This window comes from Crocuta crocuta, unplaced genomic scaffold (genome assembly GCF_008692635.1).
Source record: "Crocuta crocuta isolate KB4526 unplaced genomic scaffold, BGI_CrCroc_1.0 scaffold110, whole genome shotgun sequence".
In the NCBI taxonomy this organism is placed as follows: domain Eukaryota; kingdom Metazoa; phylum Chordata; class Mammalia; order Carnivora; family Hyaenidae; genus Crocuta; species Crocuta crocuta.
Window position 1 is genome coordinate 1830560 of NW_027527386.1, and position 11973 is coordinate 1842532.

Sequence of the window (11973 nt, forward strand, 5' to 3'; positions counted from 1 at the left end):
GGGGCCTGATTGGGGTCGGGGCTCGGAGGCGGGGGTGAACTTAACGCGAGCGGGGCCTTCTGAGGTCTGGCGACTTTGAGAGGGTGGGTCACCAGCCGCAGTCCCTGTGTCGTCTCACATGCCCAGCGTGCCCGAGCAGCCCTAACTCCCAGGCCAGGCGAGTCCCCGGCCCCTGGAGGGCAGAGGTGGGGAGGGAGGAGGCCGAGGGGTATTTCACCTCCAGGCCCTGCAGAAAGTCAGCCCTGCTGCAGCTCCGACCAGGGAGGAAGTGGATGGAGGTTGCTCTTTCTTCTCCATCGCACAAGCTCTTCCCACTCTTCCATCGAGGCGTGAGGCTAGGCCCTCCTTAGCTGTCAGGCAGCCTGGGTCCCCCCGACCCTGCCCCGAGCTTGTTGCCGAAGCCCTTCCCCCCTGGTCGTCATGTTCCCTGTTGCAGGTTATCAATAGCTGCGATGTACTGAGTACTTCCTTAGAGCCACGAATCGCGCCAAGTGCTTTATTTGCTCGGACCGTTTATCAGATGAGGAAAACCGCCTCTGCAAAGTTTTCACTTGTCTGAGGCCCCAGAGCAGAGATGGGCTTCCGGGTGTCCTTGCTTCCAAAGTCCATGTGCCTGGGTGGGTGGGTTCTTGGAGGGTGTGGGGCTTCCCCCTTCCTGTTTTTCACCCAGCGTGGGTTGTTTGTCCTGAGGCAGGAGCTCAGGGATGGGGGGAGAGAGGGGAAGGTCTAGATCTGTGGACGCTGGGAGGCCCTGCGGGCCTGGCCTCCGGCTCGTCTGCCAGGAAACTGCCTCTGTCTCCTTCCTGTTAGCGCAGATGTTCAAAAGCCAGATGTCTTTTTTTTTTTTAATTTTTTTAAATGTTTTTATTTATTTCTAGGAGAGAGAGAGAGCGTGAGCAGGGGAGGGTCAGAGAGAGAGGGAGTCACAGACTGAAACAGGCTCCAGGCTCTGAGCTGGCAGTCAGCACAGAGCCTGACGCAGGGCTCGAACCCACGAACCGCGAGATCATGACCTAAGCGAAAGTCAGACGCTTAACCGACTAAGCCACCCAGGCGCCCCAAGATGTCTTTTTTTTAGTCATATATATGTATATACATATACACATATACATATTTTAATGTTGATTTACTTTGAGAGAGCGTGAGTTGGGGGCGGGGGCAGAGAGAGGAAGACAGAGGATCCCACACGAGCTCTGCCCTGACAGCAGCAAGCCCAACGCGGGGCTCGAACCCATGAACTGTGAGATCATGACCCAAGCTAAAGTAGGACGCTCAGCCGGCTGAGCCCCCCATGGGCCCCAAAAGCCAGATCTTCTTGATTTTGGAGCTCCAAAGGACGCTCACCATGAGCACTTCCTAACAGGCTTTTTCCCGTTTGTCTCCAGGACAAATATACATGTACGTTCACCTACGCTTCTCAAGGAGGGACCAACGAGGTGAGTTGTTCAAAATTCCACATGGTTTTGTGTGGCGGTGTCCGACGTCGTAGATGCTCTCCAGGGAGCGGTAGGATTGGGTCACGCCCGTGTTGACTCACACTCACACCGCGGGACTGTTCTCGCCTCACTGATGAAAGATGATGCTCAAGTTAAATAGCGATGGCAGATTTTCCCTGTCAGTCCACAGGGCAAACAAAAGTCTGGATGGAAAGGAAATAAGATTGGAAACACAAGAAGGATGTGGCTCGCCCTTGCTGGCCGTGGGGGGAGGTGGTGGTGCAGGTGGCCTCTGGGAGCCAGCCCCAGGAACTGAGTCCTGCCACCAGCATACGAGTTGGAAGAGCCCAAGGCTCAGATGGAAGTTCACTCCGCTGACATCTTGTGTCCGTCCCGTCCTGTGAGACGCTGAGCAGGGGCCCACCGTACCCCTCTTCTGTGTTGGGCATGGAGAGCCGCTGAGCATGCTGTGCAGATAAACTTAAATTTGCAGTCCTTTATGACGCGGGGTAGTGAGTTGAATGCCCCCCCCAAAAAAAAGACATGTTCCCTTTCTAATTCCTGGAACATGTGAATTTAACCTTATTTATTTATTTATTTTAATTTCTTTTTAACGTGTGTGTATTTTGAGAGACAGAGAGACAGGGAGTGAGCAGGGGAGGGGCAGAGAGAGCAGGAGACACAGAATCGGAAGCAGGCTCCAGGCCCCGAGCTGTGCGCACAGAGCTCGACGTGAGGCTCGAACCCACGAACCGCGATCATGACCTGAGCCGCAGTTGGACGCCCAACCAGCCGAGCCCCCCAGGCGCCCCTGACCTTGTTTAGAAGAAAACCAAAAACATTTGCAGATGCAAGTTAAGGATCGTGCGACAGAGAGGTCATGCTGGGTTGTCCCTGCGGGCCCCGAGTCCAGCAACAAGAGGTGCTCCAGGGAGACTTGATATAAGAGACAACGTTCAGAGGAGAAGGCCAAGTGAAGAGAGGCAGAGGTGGGGACACGGCCACAAGCCTGGGGACACCTGGGGCCCGCAGAATCCAGAAGAGGCAGGACGGAACCTTCCCTAGAGCCTTCGAAGGGAGACGGCCTGGCGACACCTTGATCTGGACCTCTGGCCTCGGACTGGGAGGGAACGGATGGTGGCTGAAAGGGAGCGGGTGTGCGGAGCTTTGTTCTGGCAGTGGCGGTAAATAGCGCCCGCAGCCCCAGCCCACAGGACAGCCGGTGGCGGCCGGACGCGTCGGTGCGGAGAAGACCCCCGAGAACAAGGACTGGTTTCCTCAGGAGGCCACACGGCTCGCGTTCGGGAAGAGCCACAGACAGACTTTGTCCTCAGGATCGATCATCAGAACAGAAGAAAAATGAAAGGGAAGGATTCATCATCCGTATTAAAGTCAGTAAACTACGTCTCCTTGTCTCCCTAATCGTGCTTTTTCTCCCCACCAGCCACACGGTAGGAAATCCCGCCGGCCTTCCAGAACAGTCTGCGGTACTGTGTCTCATGACAACGCGGAGTCTTGGAGATGGGGCCACTTGGGAGCCTCTCACGAGCCTGACCCTCTCGGCAGAGGCTGGCTCGGAGCCGCGCTCCCCTCGCACTCGGGACAGACACAGAACTGGGCAAGGGTCTCCCCGCCCTGACCTCGGCCCCACTAACATCCGGGGCCTGGTCATTCGCTGAGGGAGTCGTCCCAGGCACCGCAGCGTTGAGCAGCCTCCAGGCCACACCCCCTCGCTGCCAGGGGCACCCGGGTCGTGGCGCCCAGAACCGTCTCCGGACATTGCCTAGTGTTCTCTGGAGGACAGAATTGCCTCCAGTCGGAAACCACTCGGCCCGAGTGACTTCTGTTCACTTAGACGCGTCTTGCTTGTTAACAGATGATGCCCGGTGACTGTGTTTTTAACAAAGTGTCACAAGCAGCTGATGACCCCTGGCACTGGGGCCTCTGCACGTCCCTTCCCCGCCACCGCCAGGATGACAGGCGTCCTGTGAGTCATGTCCGCCCCTTCCTCCCACACCGCCCGGCTCGCTGCTGCTCCGGGCGGTCCCCTCCATCACGGCATGTGGCCAAGTGGCGAAACCTTCCTCCTAACAGGGACCCAAAGCCCATCAGTCCAGCTGACCCCCCCCGGCACTCACAACGAGTCCCAGTGCGCCCTTTCCACGGGGCAGCCTTCTGGACGCCACAGCAACCTGCAGCAGCGTCTACACCGCTTCCTGGGTGCCGCGCGCACACCCCACTCCTTCCTCTCCATGGTCCCAGGAGCCTGTACTGTTCTGTCGCGACCCAGTTTCACACACGAGGCCGCGGAGGCCCCCACTCCCCGAGCCGGGAAGTGACTGAGGTCCCCAGGCCACAGACCCCTAACCGCTGCTCTGCGCGGGAAATACCAGCAACTTGGAAAAGAGCACGTGTGCCCCGTCCCCCCGCCTCGGACAGAACAGAGGTGGACCCTCTGCGTCAGCCCTGGGCGAGGGGGAGCCGAGTTCACAGGCACCGGTCGGGGCGACTGTGGGCTGGAGCCTCGTCTTGGAATAGCCGTTGGGTCACAAGCTAGAATCGCAGCAGCGGGCAGGGTCGTCTGTTTTGGAAGGAGAGGCACGTCCGGAAGGAAACCGCCTAGAAATGCAGGTGTGCAGTGGCGCGGGCTCGTCCAGCAGTGGTCATGGGGGACCGTGACCGAGACCACAGGCAGCCGGGGTGCGGGGCGCCGTGCGAGCCTGACGGGGCGCTCGGCGGTGGCTGCTGGATGTCCAGCTCACGGCGAGCAGCCGGCCGGGTCCTTGGCGGATGTGCGGGGAAGGTTCGAGATGCTCTGCGGCTTCTGGCTAGTGCCACACGGCAAGCACAGCAGACGTGGCGCTCGGAGCAGCCGGAACGGGAGGCCATGGTGGCCTTTCTGCAGAGGCGTCCCCAGCAGCAGGCAGACACCGCAGAGCCCGGTCGCCTCCCAGCAGGACCCGTGGCAGCAGGGCCCCTGAGGGAGGGCAGCCAGCTCTTGCTCCTTTGCTAGGAGTTGGTTCCTGCAGGGGCCACCTGGGAGGCCAGTGCGGTCGGGTGACCTGCCATCCAGGGTCGCTCATAGCTGCTCAGTGCCCGGCAACTGGAGAGCTCGGCCGTGGCCAGCGGGGTCGCAGACTGGCCGTTTCTTGGGAAGTTCAGTGTACACACCTGCCCGGTAGCCCGGCCCTTCGCCCGGTGTCTGCCTGCTGGTGATGCCATGACCATGGACCGCAGCAGGGCTCACGGCGGCCAGCCCACGTGTGCATCTGCGGTGACCGGACACCCACACTGCATCCGCACGGGAACATCGCTCAGCCGTGAACAGGAGCAAGGAAGCGCCCACACCCGCCGCCCCGTGGACAGACCCGAGCACACGACGCTCGGGGAGGGGACCAGACACGAGAGGCCCCAGAGTGTATGATTCCATTTAAGTGAACCGTCCGGAACAGGCACATCTGCCGACACAGAAATGAGTTCCGAGTGCCAGAGACGGAGGAGGCGATGGGGGGTGGGGGTGACTGCTGAGGGAGATGGAGTTCTTTTCTGGGGAGATAGAATGTTCCGGAGCCAGATCGTGGTGATGGGATGCACACCTATGAACATGCTGCAAAACACAGACTTGTTGGCTTGAAAAGAGTGAAGGTACAATATGTAAACGTTTCTCAAAAGGCCCTTGAACAAGTGACCTGTGGCCCCTGGCAGCGGCCTGGGCAGGCGTCCGGGGCGCGTGCCCAGCGGAAACTCACACAGGACGGCGAGCAGCCCAGTCCACCTGATGACAGTTTTGCAAAGGCCAACTTGGAGGACGGAGATGAGGCCGGGGTTACCAGGAATTCGCAGGGAGGGGTTAACTGCGGAGGGAAGGGCCCGGGGGAGTCGGGGAGACAGAACTGTCTGTATCCTGATTGGGTGGGTGGGGGACACGCAGCGGGAGCCACACGTCAGAGCTCAGAACTATCACCAAAGAGGCACGTGTCCCCACCTGTTAACTTAACGCCGTAATAAAAACTACCAGCAGCTACCATTCGCGCGACCTCTGCCACCCAGCCACTCCGCGCCCGGTCCCCGAGCTGCCCAGACGAGGCCCCGGGGGCTCTGACTGCCCCAGGACACCCGCGCATGAGTGTCTGATGTCAAATCCCGAGCATCACCAACCGCCCACGGGCCCTGCGGCCACGGGCCTATGGTCAAGTTCATATAACCACAGCGTCATTCACAGCAATATGGACCCTACTGCTTAGAAGCTCTTGGCGTTAAATGGTTTGCCTTCGTTTTTAAACAACGTTTAAATAGTTGCCTCATTTTCAAGAACCTTGTCAGAGCTGCGGCAAACCTGTCATAGCATAAAGCCATTTCCAGCTGCTCAGAGGCCTTGGAGCTGTGGACGGGTGCTTTTCACATTGTTTTTATTTTTTAATTTGTTTTAGACAGTGAGGGTGTGATCAGGGGAAGGTCAAAGTGGGGGAGAGAGAGGGAGCATCTTAAGCAGGCTCCATGCTCAGTGTGAAGCCCATTGTGGGGCCCGATCCCCCAACCCTGGGATCTTGACCTGAGCCTAAATCAAGAGTCAGACACTCAACCAGCTGAGCCACCCAGGCGCCCCCCGCCCCCCCAGGCAGGTCTTTTAAACAGGGAGGGGAAACTGCTGTGTCCACAGGCATGGAGGCAGCCGTCTCGCCAGAATGATGGTCCCCACCCCTGCGCTGCAGACAGGCCACGCCTAGGTGACCATTTACCCCCATCATAATTAGCCTAAACACAGCCTTGTTCTCCTTAATGAAGAAGCCTGACGTTAAATCAGGAATCAGTGCTCGTGCCGTGTTATTACTCCAGAGAGGGGGCTGTAAACTCGCGATTTACTAGCAAAAGATACAGATGCCGCAGGGCAACCCGGAACCAGCCCTGGTCGACTGTCTCCATCCTCCAGTAGAGGCCCGAAAACCAGAAGACACTGGTAGCAGCATATTTTGGAATCACTTAAAATTTTTGATTAAAAAATTTTTTAATACTTTTATTTTATTTTTAATGTTTTATTTATTTCTGAGAGAGAGAGACACAGCGTGAGCAGGGAAGGGTCAGAGAGAGAGGGAGATACAGAATCTGAAACAGGCTCCAGGCTCCGAGCTGTCAGTACAGAGCCCGACACGGGGCTCGAACCCATGAACTGTGAGATCATGACCTGAGCTGAAGTCGGACAGTTAACTAACTGAGCCACCCAGGCGCCCCAAAATTTTTGTTTTTTTAATTGGGTTTCTAAAAAGCTAACAAATGCACATCGTTCAAAAAGAAAAACACGTAAAACAGCTTTCTGGTGACTTCCGTTGCCCAGGCCCCACCCACAGCCCCCGTGTAGCCACGAGTGTCAGGGTCTTGCCTCTGCTCTGAGGATGTTATGCTCCTTCAACAAGCGTGAATATACTGTCGCCTTTTATTTTAGTTCTTATTTTTCTTTTTTCTTTTTTTTTTTTTAAATTTCTGAGAGAGAGAGGCAGCGTGAAGCAAGGGAGGGTCAGAGAGAGTGGGAGATACAGAATCTGAAACAGGCTCCAGTCTCTGAGCTGTCAGCACAGAGCCCGACGTGGGACTCGAACCCACGAACTGTGAGATCATGACCTGAGCCGAAGTCGGAAGCTTAACCGACTGAGCCACACAGGTGCCCCTAGTTCTTCTTTTTCTTTTTTTTTTTTAAATATTTTTTATTTATTTCTAGGAGAGAGAGAGAGAGAGAGACAGCGTGAGCAGAGGAGGGTCAGAGAGAGAGGGAGATACAGACTCTGAAATTGGCTCCAGGCTCTGAGCTGTCAGCACAGAGCCCGACGCGGGGCTCGAACCCACGAACCGTGAGATCATGACCTAAGCGAAAGTCGGACACTTAACCAACTAAGCCACCCAGGCGCCCCTAGTTCTTATTTTTCTTGATAGGCTTTATTTTTTAGGGAAGTTTTGGATTCACAGCCCAAGTGGGCAGAAGGCACAGATTTTGATACCCACCCCCAGCCCCCCACACACGGCCTCCCCTGTCAGTGATGCTGCCCTCAGAAGGGACACCTGTGCCTCTCCGTACCCACTGCCACATCCTTGAGAGTCCAAGCCTGTAGCGAACGTCGGGGTTCACCCTCGGTGCCCCGCCTTCTGTGGGTTCGGACGAACGTGTGAGGACACATGGCCACCATTACGGTCTCCCCGGCCCTGAGCCAGCCCAGCAGGGAGGCCCAGGGAGGGTTTGCTCACTCTGTAGAAGCGGAGGTGCCCCCGAACCCCCGAGTGTGCCCTGAGCTGTGAGGCTGCGGGCCCCGCGCTGACCTGTGCCTTCCCTCTATCCCCAGAAGTGGCAGATGAGCCTGGGGACCAGCGAGGACAGCCAGCACTTCACCTGCACCATCTGGAGGTGAGCCCGGGGCCCGGGCGGCCGCGAAGACGGGCTCCTTCACCCCAGAGGGCACACAGGCTGGGGGCAGACGTCGCACAATTGTGCCGATGGGAGAGCGGCCGTGCCACTGCGCAGGGGGCAGGTGGGGCGGGGAGGGCGCTCCAGGCAAGCGCAGGAATACTGAGGCCAAGAGGGGGTGGGGAGACGCAGGAGCAAAGCAGCCCTGGGAGGGGCCGGGCTCCCCCCATCATCACCCTCGGTCCCCTTTGCCCTGTCCCCTCTCCACCGGGAGTGCCTCACAGGCGAGCCACCGCCCAGAGGGAACAGGAGGGGGGGTGCTTGGCCCCCTGGTGGGGGGGTAGGGCGCTGGGGCCTTGTCACATCTGTCCCTGCTCCCTGGGCTCAGCGGCCTGGAACCGACTCCCCCAGCTGGCTGTGGTTCGGGGGGGGCTGTGGCAGCAACAACAGTAAGAGGACGTGGGGCGTTTTCATCCGCTCGTGGCCCCCACCCCGCGGCGCCCTGCCTGGTGCTCTACAGACAGCAGGTGCCGCTAGGCAGTGTCCGGGACAGTCCCCTCCCCCCCTGCCCCCGCGCTGCAGACTGGCCCCTGTTGGCATCAGGCACAGGCCCCAGGGGCCAGGAGCCCGGCGTCCTACTCAGGGCTGAGAGGAGACCCCGTCTGGCGCCCCCTGACCCAGAGAGAAGTGTCGCGGGGGGCAAGGGGCCCCGGGGCCTCTGTCTGCCGGTCACCGCCGCCACGTAAACACCTAAACGTGCTGGCCTCCCGGCTTCAGGTGCTGACGCATCAGGCCCAGGGCAGCCGCCAGGGCTCAGGGAATCCTGGAGGCCTNGGCCCAGGGCAGCGGTCCCCCTCCCCTGCCTAGTTAACTCCGGACTTCTCACCGCCCGGGACGCCGCCAGTCCCTGGTCCCCAGCACAGTACCGGGCGCCTCTGGGGGTTCCGATCCTACGGCAGCTTGGGCCCAGAGGGAGAAACGGGCTTGTCACTAAATGAGCCGAAAGAACATTCTAGCGAAGAGGAGAGGCTGACCCCCTCGCCTGCCCTTCCTTTGCAGGCCCCAGGGCAAGTCCTACCTGTACTTCACGCAGTTCAAGGCGGAGGTGCGGGGCGCCGAGATCGAGTACGGCATGGCCTACGTGAGTGCGGGCCGCGCCTGCAGGGGTGGGGAGGCGGGCGACGCGAGGGCACAGGCGCCAAGCCCCTCCAGGGAGGCTCTGTAACGAGGAAGGACACGGGACGCCATGCGGACTCGGGGCCTAGAGGGCAGGGAGACGCCACTGGGGGCGGGGCAGGAGCGGACACCTGGCCTCCCTCTCCTACCACAGGAGGCCGGGGGGGTGGGGGGGGCACTCTCAAAGTCCTGGCTGCTCCGTCCTGGGGACCCCAGCAGGGACAGCAAGGGCAGGAGTGGCCCAGAGGCGGGGGCGCCCCCACATGCCTTGGCTCCTGTCACCTGTGGTCTGTGGCCCCGGCAGCCCCTTCTGCCACGCTCCCGGCGCCCACGGCCCCCCCCGGGCGCCGGCCACACTGCGGAGCCCCTCCCCCAGCCCCCGCTTCTGTGTTTGGATCACGAACAGCTGGAAAACCACTTGATTGCTCCAGGAAGCAGAACCAGGAGGGACGGGCATTCCAGGCATTTGTTGCCCGGATGTGGCTTTGCCACGGGGCCCAGCCAGCCGGCGGGGGGGGGGCGCTGGCAGTGTGGGGGCTTCTGCGGGGCAGCCGCCTGCTCCGGAGGCCCACCAGGGCCACGGAGAATAATCTCCTTTACTTAAAAGTTGGCTCCTGATGGACTTCGACCATACGGACGAAACACCCTCCACCCTCGAGGGCCCGATTGCAGAGCCGGGGGAGCTGGCGCGCCGCAATCGAATCGCTCTCCGGGGCCCTGTCTTACTTTAAACCCATGCTTAGCCGACTTGAGACACAGGTCTGACGTTTGAAAATCACAGGCAAAAGGCTGCCAGTGTTTGCGTCCTTCGCGTGCGTTCGCTGAAGGGAAGAGCGGGGTCAGTGCCTTCCTGGAGGATCGGCCGCGGGGGCGTGACGTGAAGTCGGCTGACGATCTCCTAAGTGGGTTAACCAGCGGCGCCTCTAGATTCTCTTTCGAGCCCAGAAAAGCATCAGGCGCCCCTTTGGTGAAAGCAGGGGGCTTTAGCTTGTTCTGCTCTGCGAAGCGGGCCGGAGCCTGTCCCTTCCTGATTAGGGAACTCTCCCCTGGTTCTTTTTCAGTCCAAAGCCGCGTTTGAAAGAGAAAGTGACGTCCCCCTGAAAAACGAGGAATTTGAAGTGACCAAAACAGCAGGTATGAAAGGATGGGTTGTGGGGGCGCCTGGGGGGCTCGGTCGGGTAGGCGACCGACTCTTGGTTTCGGCTCAGGTCACGATCTCTCGCGGTTTGTGGGCTTGAGCCCCTCGAGCTCTGTGCAGACAGGGAGGCGCCTGCTTGGGACTCTCTCTGCTCCTCCCCCCCCCAAATAAATAAATTTTAAAAACACCTTTAAAAAAAAAGAGGATGCAGATAGGCCCCAGGGACCCAGGTAGAGAAGGTAGGGGTGGGGTGACAGCGACCCCCTCAGAGGAGGGGAGGCCGCCCCTCAGCGCCCCGGGTCAAAGCCCAGCATCTGTGGCAGGTTCCCCGAAAGGGCCACGAGAAGTGATTTTCGGCCTCTGGGAGGGAAAAGGCGCCACAGGTCACTGAGTAGGCGTGGCTGCGTTCTAATAAAACTTTATCGTACGACCATGGAAATGTGAATTGCGTATCATAAAATACCATTTCCCTTTCGGTGTCTTGCTAAAGCTACTTAAAATGTAGAAACCACCCCAGGCTCATGGAGCCGGCCCCGCCCTGCCAATCCCTGCTAGAGAACCGAGGGCGTGAACATCTGCCCGGGGCCCTGTGGCCCTTGGGGACACTCGGTGGGACTGCTTCACCGCAGGGGGTCCTGTGACACCCACACAGCCTGGCCGGCCGGGGCTCTGTGACCAGAAAGAGGTCCTGTGCTTTTCAAGTGCAAGGTGTCAGCAAGGCATCGAGGTTGTGATGCGGAGGCGGGGTTACCTCTGAGGTCGGGGAGCCCCGGGGTCCTGAGCCGCGTTCAGCTGTGCGGGGTGGAGGCTGGGCAGAAGGAGGGGCGGGAAGCTGCAGGGCCCGGGCTGCGGGCAGGGGGGTGCGATGAGCAGGGGCTTGGGGGATGCGGGCCTTGGGTCTGGAAGGAGCCCTGCCCCACCTGCTGGTCCTCGAGGGTGTGGGAGTGTAGAGGTCAAGGGCAGCGGACATGGGGCTGCCGGTAGAGCCTGGCCTCGGAGCGCCCCGCAGAGGCAGGGCTGAGCCCCTGGGGGACAGCAGGTGGAGGCCGGGCTCTGGGTGCTGCCGGGAAGGTAACGCGGCCCGGCCGCCGTCCGTTCTCGCCGTGGCAGAAATGACCCCAACTCTTCCCGCCCTGAACTCTCCTGTGGCCTCCTCTCCTCCCCCGTGTCCCTCACCCAGGACACATCAGGGCCGGGGGCCTTTCCGTGTCAGGTCTGCTTCGGGGACTGCGCCCCCGCCCGGCCCAGGCCAGAGCGTCTGAGCCAAGCGCTTCTTCTCTTGCAGTCTCCCACCGGCCGGGGGCGTTCAAGGCCGAGCTGTCCAAGCTGGTGATCGTGGCCAAGGCGTCCCGCAGCGAGCTGTGACCGCGAGCCCCACCGAGGGTGGCTCCTCCCCATCCCCGCGGAGGACTGCGCCCTGGGAGAGCCGGCACCTTCCCCGTCTCCCAGGGGGGCGGACGGTTGATGTCCTCTGAACGTGGGGCGTGGGTCTGAGTCCCACCGCCCGTCTGTCTTGCTGAAAGAGGCGCTGGGGCACGCGACAGGGACCCCAGGGGACTCCTGGCCGTTCTGGGGCCAGCGCGCGTCTCCGTGGACCAGGCCAGGTCGCTCCCCGGGAGAGGCTCCTGCTGCCCTGCTGCCTGCCCAGACGCCTTCTTACAGTTTCCCAGGGACCTTCTACCAGACTCCGGGGAGGAAATGGAATGTTCTTTCATATTTAAATAAATAAGGCGATTGGAGAGCCACCGCACAGACTTGGCGACTGGGGCCTGCCTGTCCGGGGGCTCCGGGCTGGGGGCTCCGGGCTGGGGGCCCAGGCACAGGGTGCTCGG

General features: G+C 60.3%; 1 protein-coding gene across 1 annotated transcript in view; it reads left to right on the forward strand.

Moving 5' to 3' along the window:
- The window catches only part of MYDGF (myeloid derived growth factor), a 15338-nt gene extending 3443 nt beyond the window's left edge, over nucleotides 1-11895 (forward strand). Inside the window, exons 2-6 of the mRNA XM_077781090.1 lie at nucleotides 1386-1436; nucleotides 7766-7827; nucleotides 8887-8968; nucleotides 10065-10137; nucleotides 11427-11895. Coding sequence (XP_077637216.1) covers nucleotides 1386-1436; nucleotides 7766-7827; nucleotides 8887-8968; nucleotides 10065-10137; nucleotides 11427-11506 — 348 coding nt within the window. The 3' untranslated portion in view covers nucleotides 11507-11895. The remainder of the gene's footprint in view (nucleotides 1-1385; nucleotides 1437-7765; nucleotides 7828-8886; nucleotides 8969-10064; nucleotides 10138-11426) is intronic.
- Nucleotides 11896-11973: the final 78 nt, after the last annotated feature.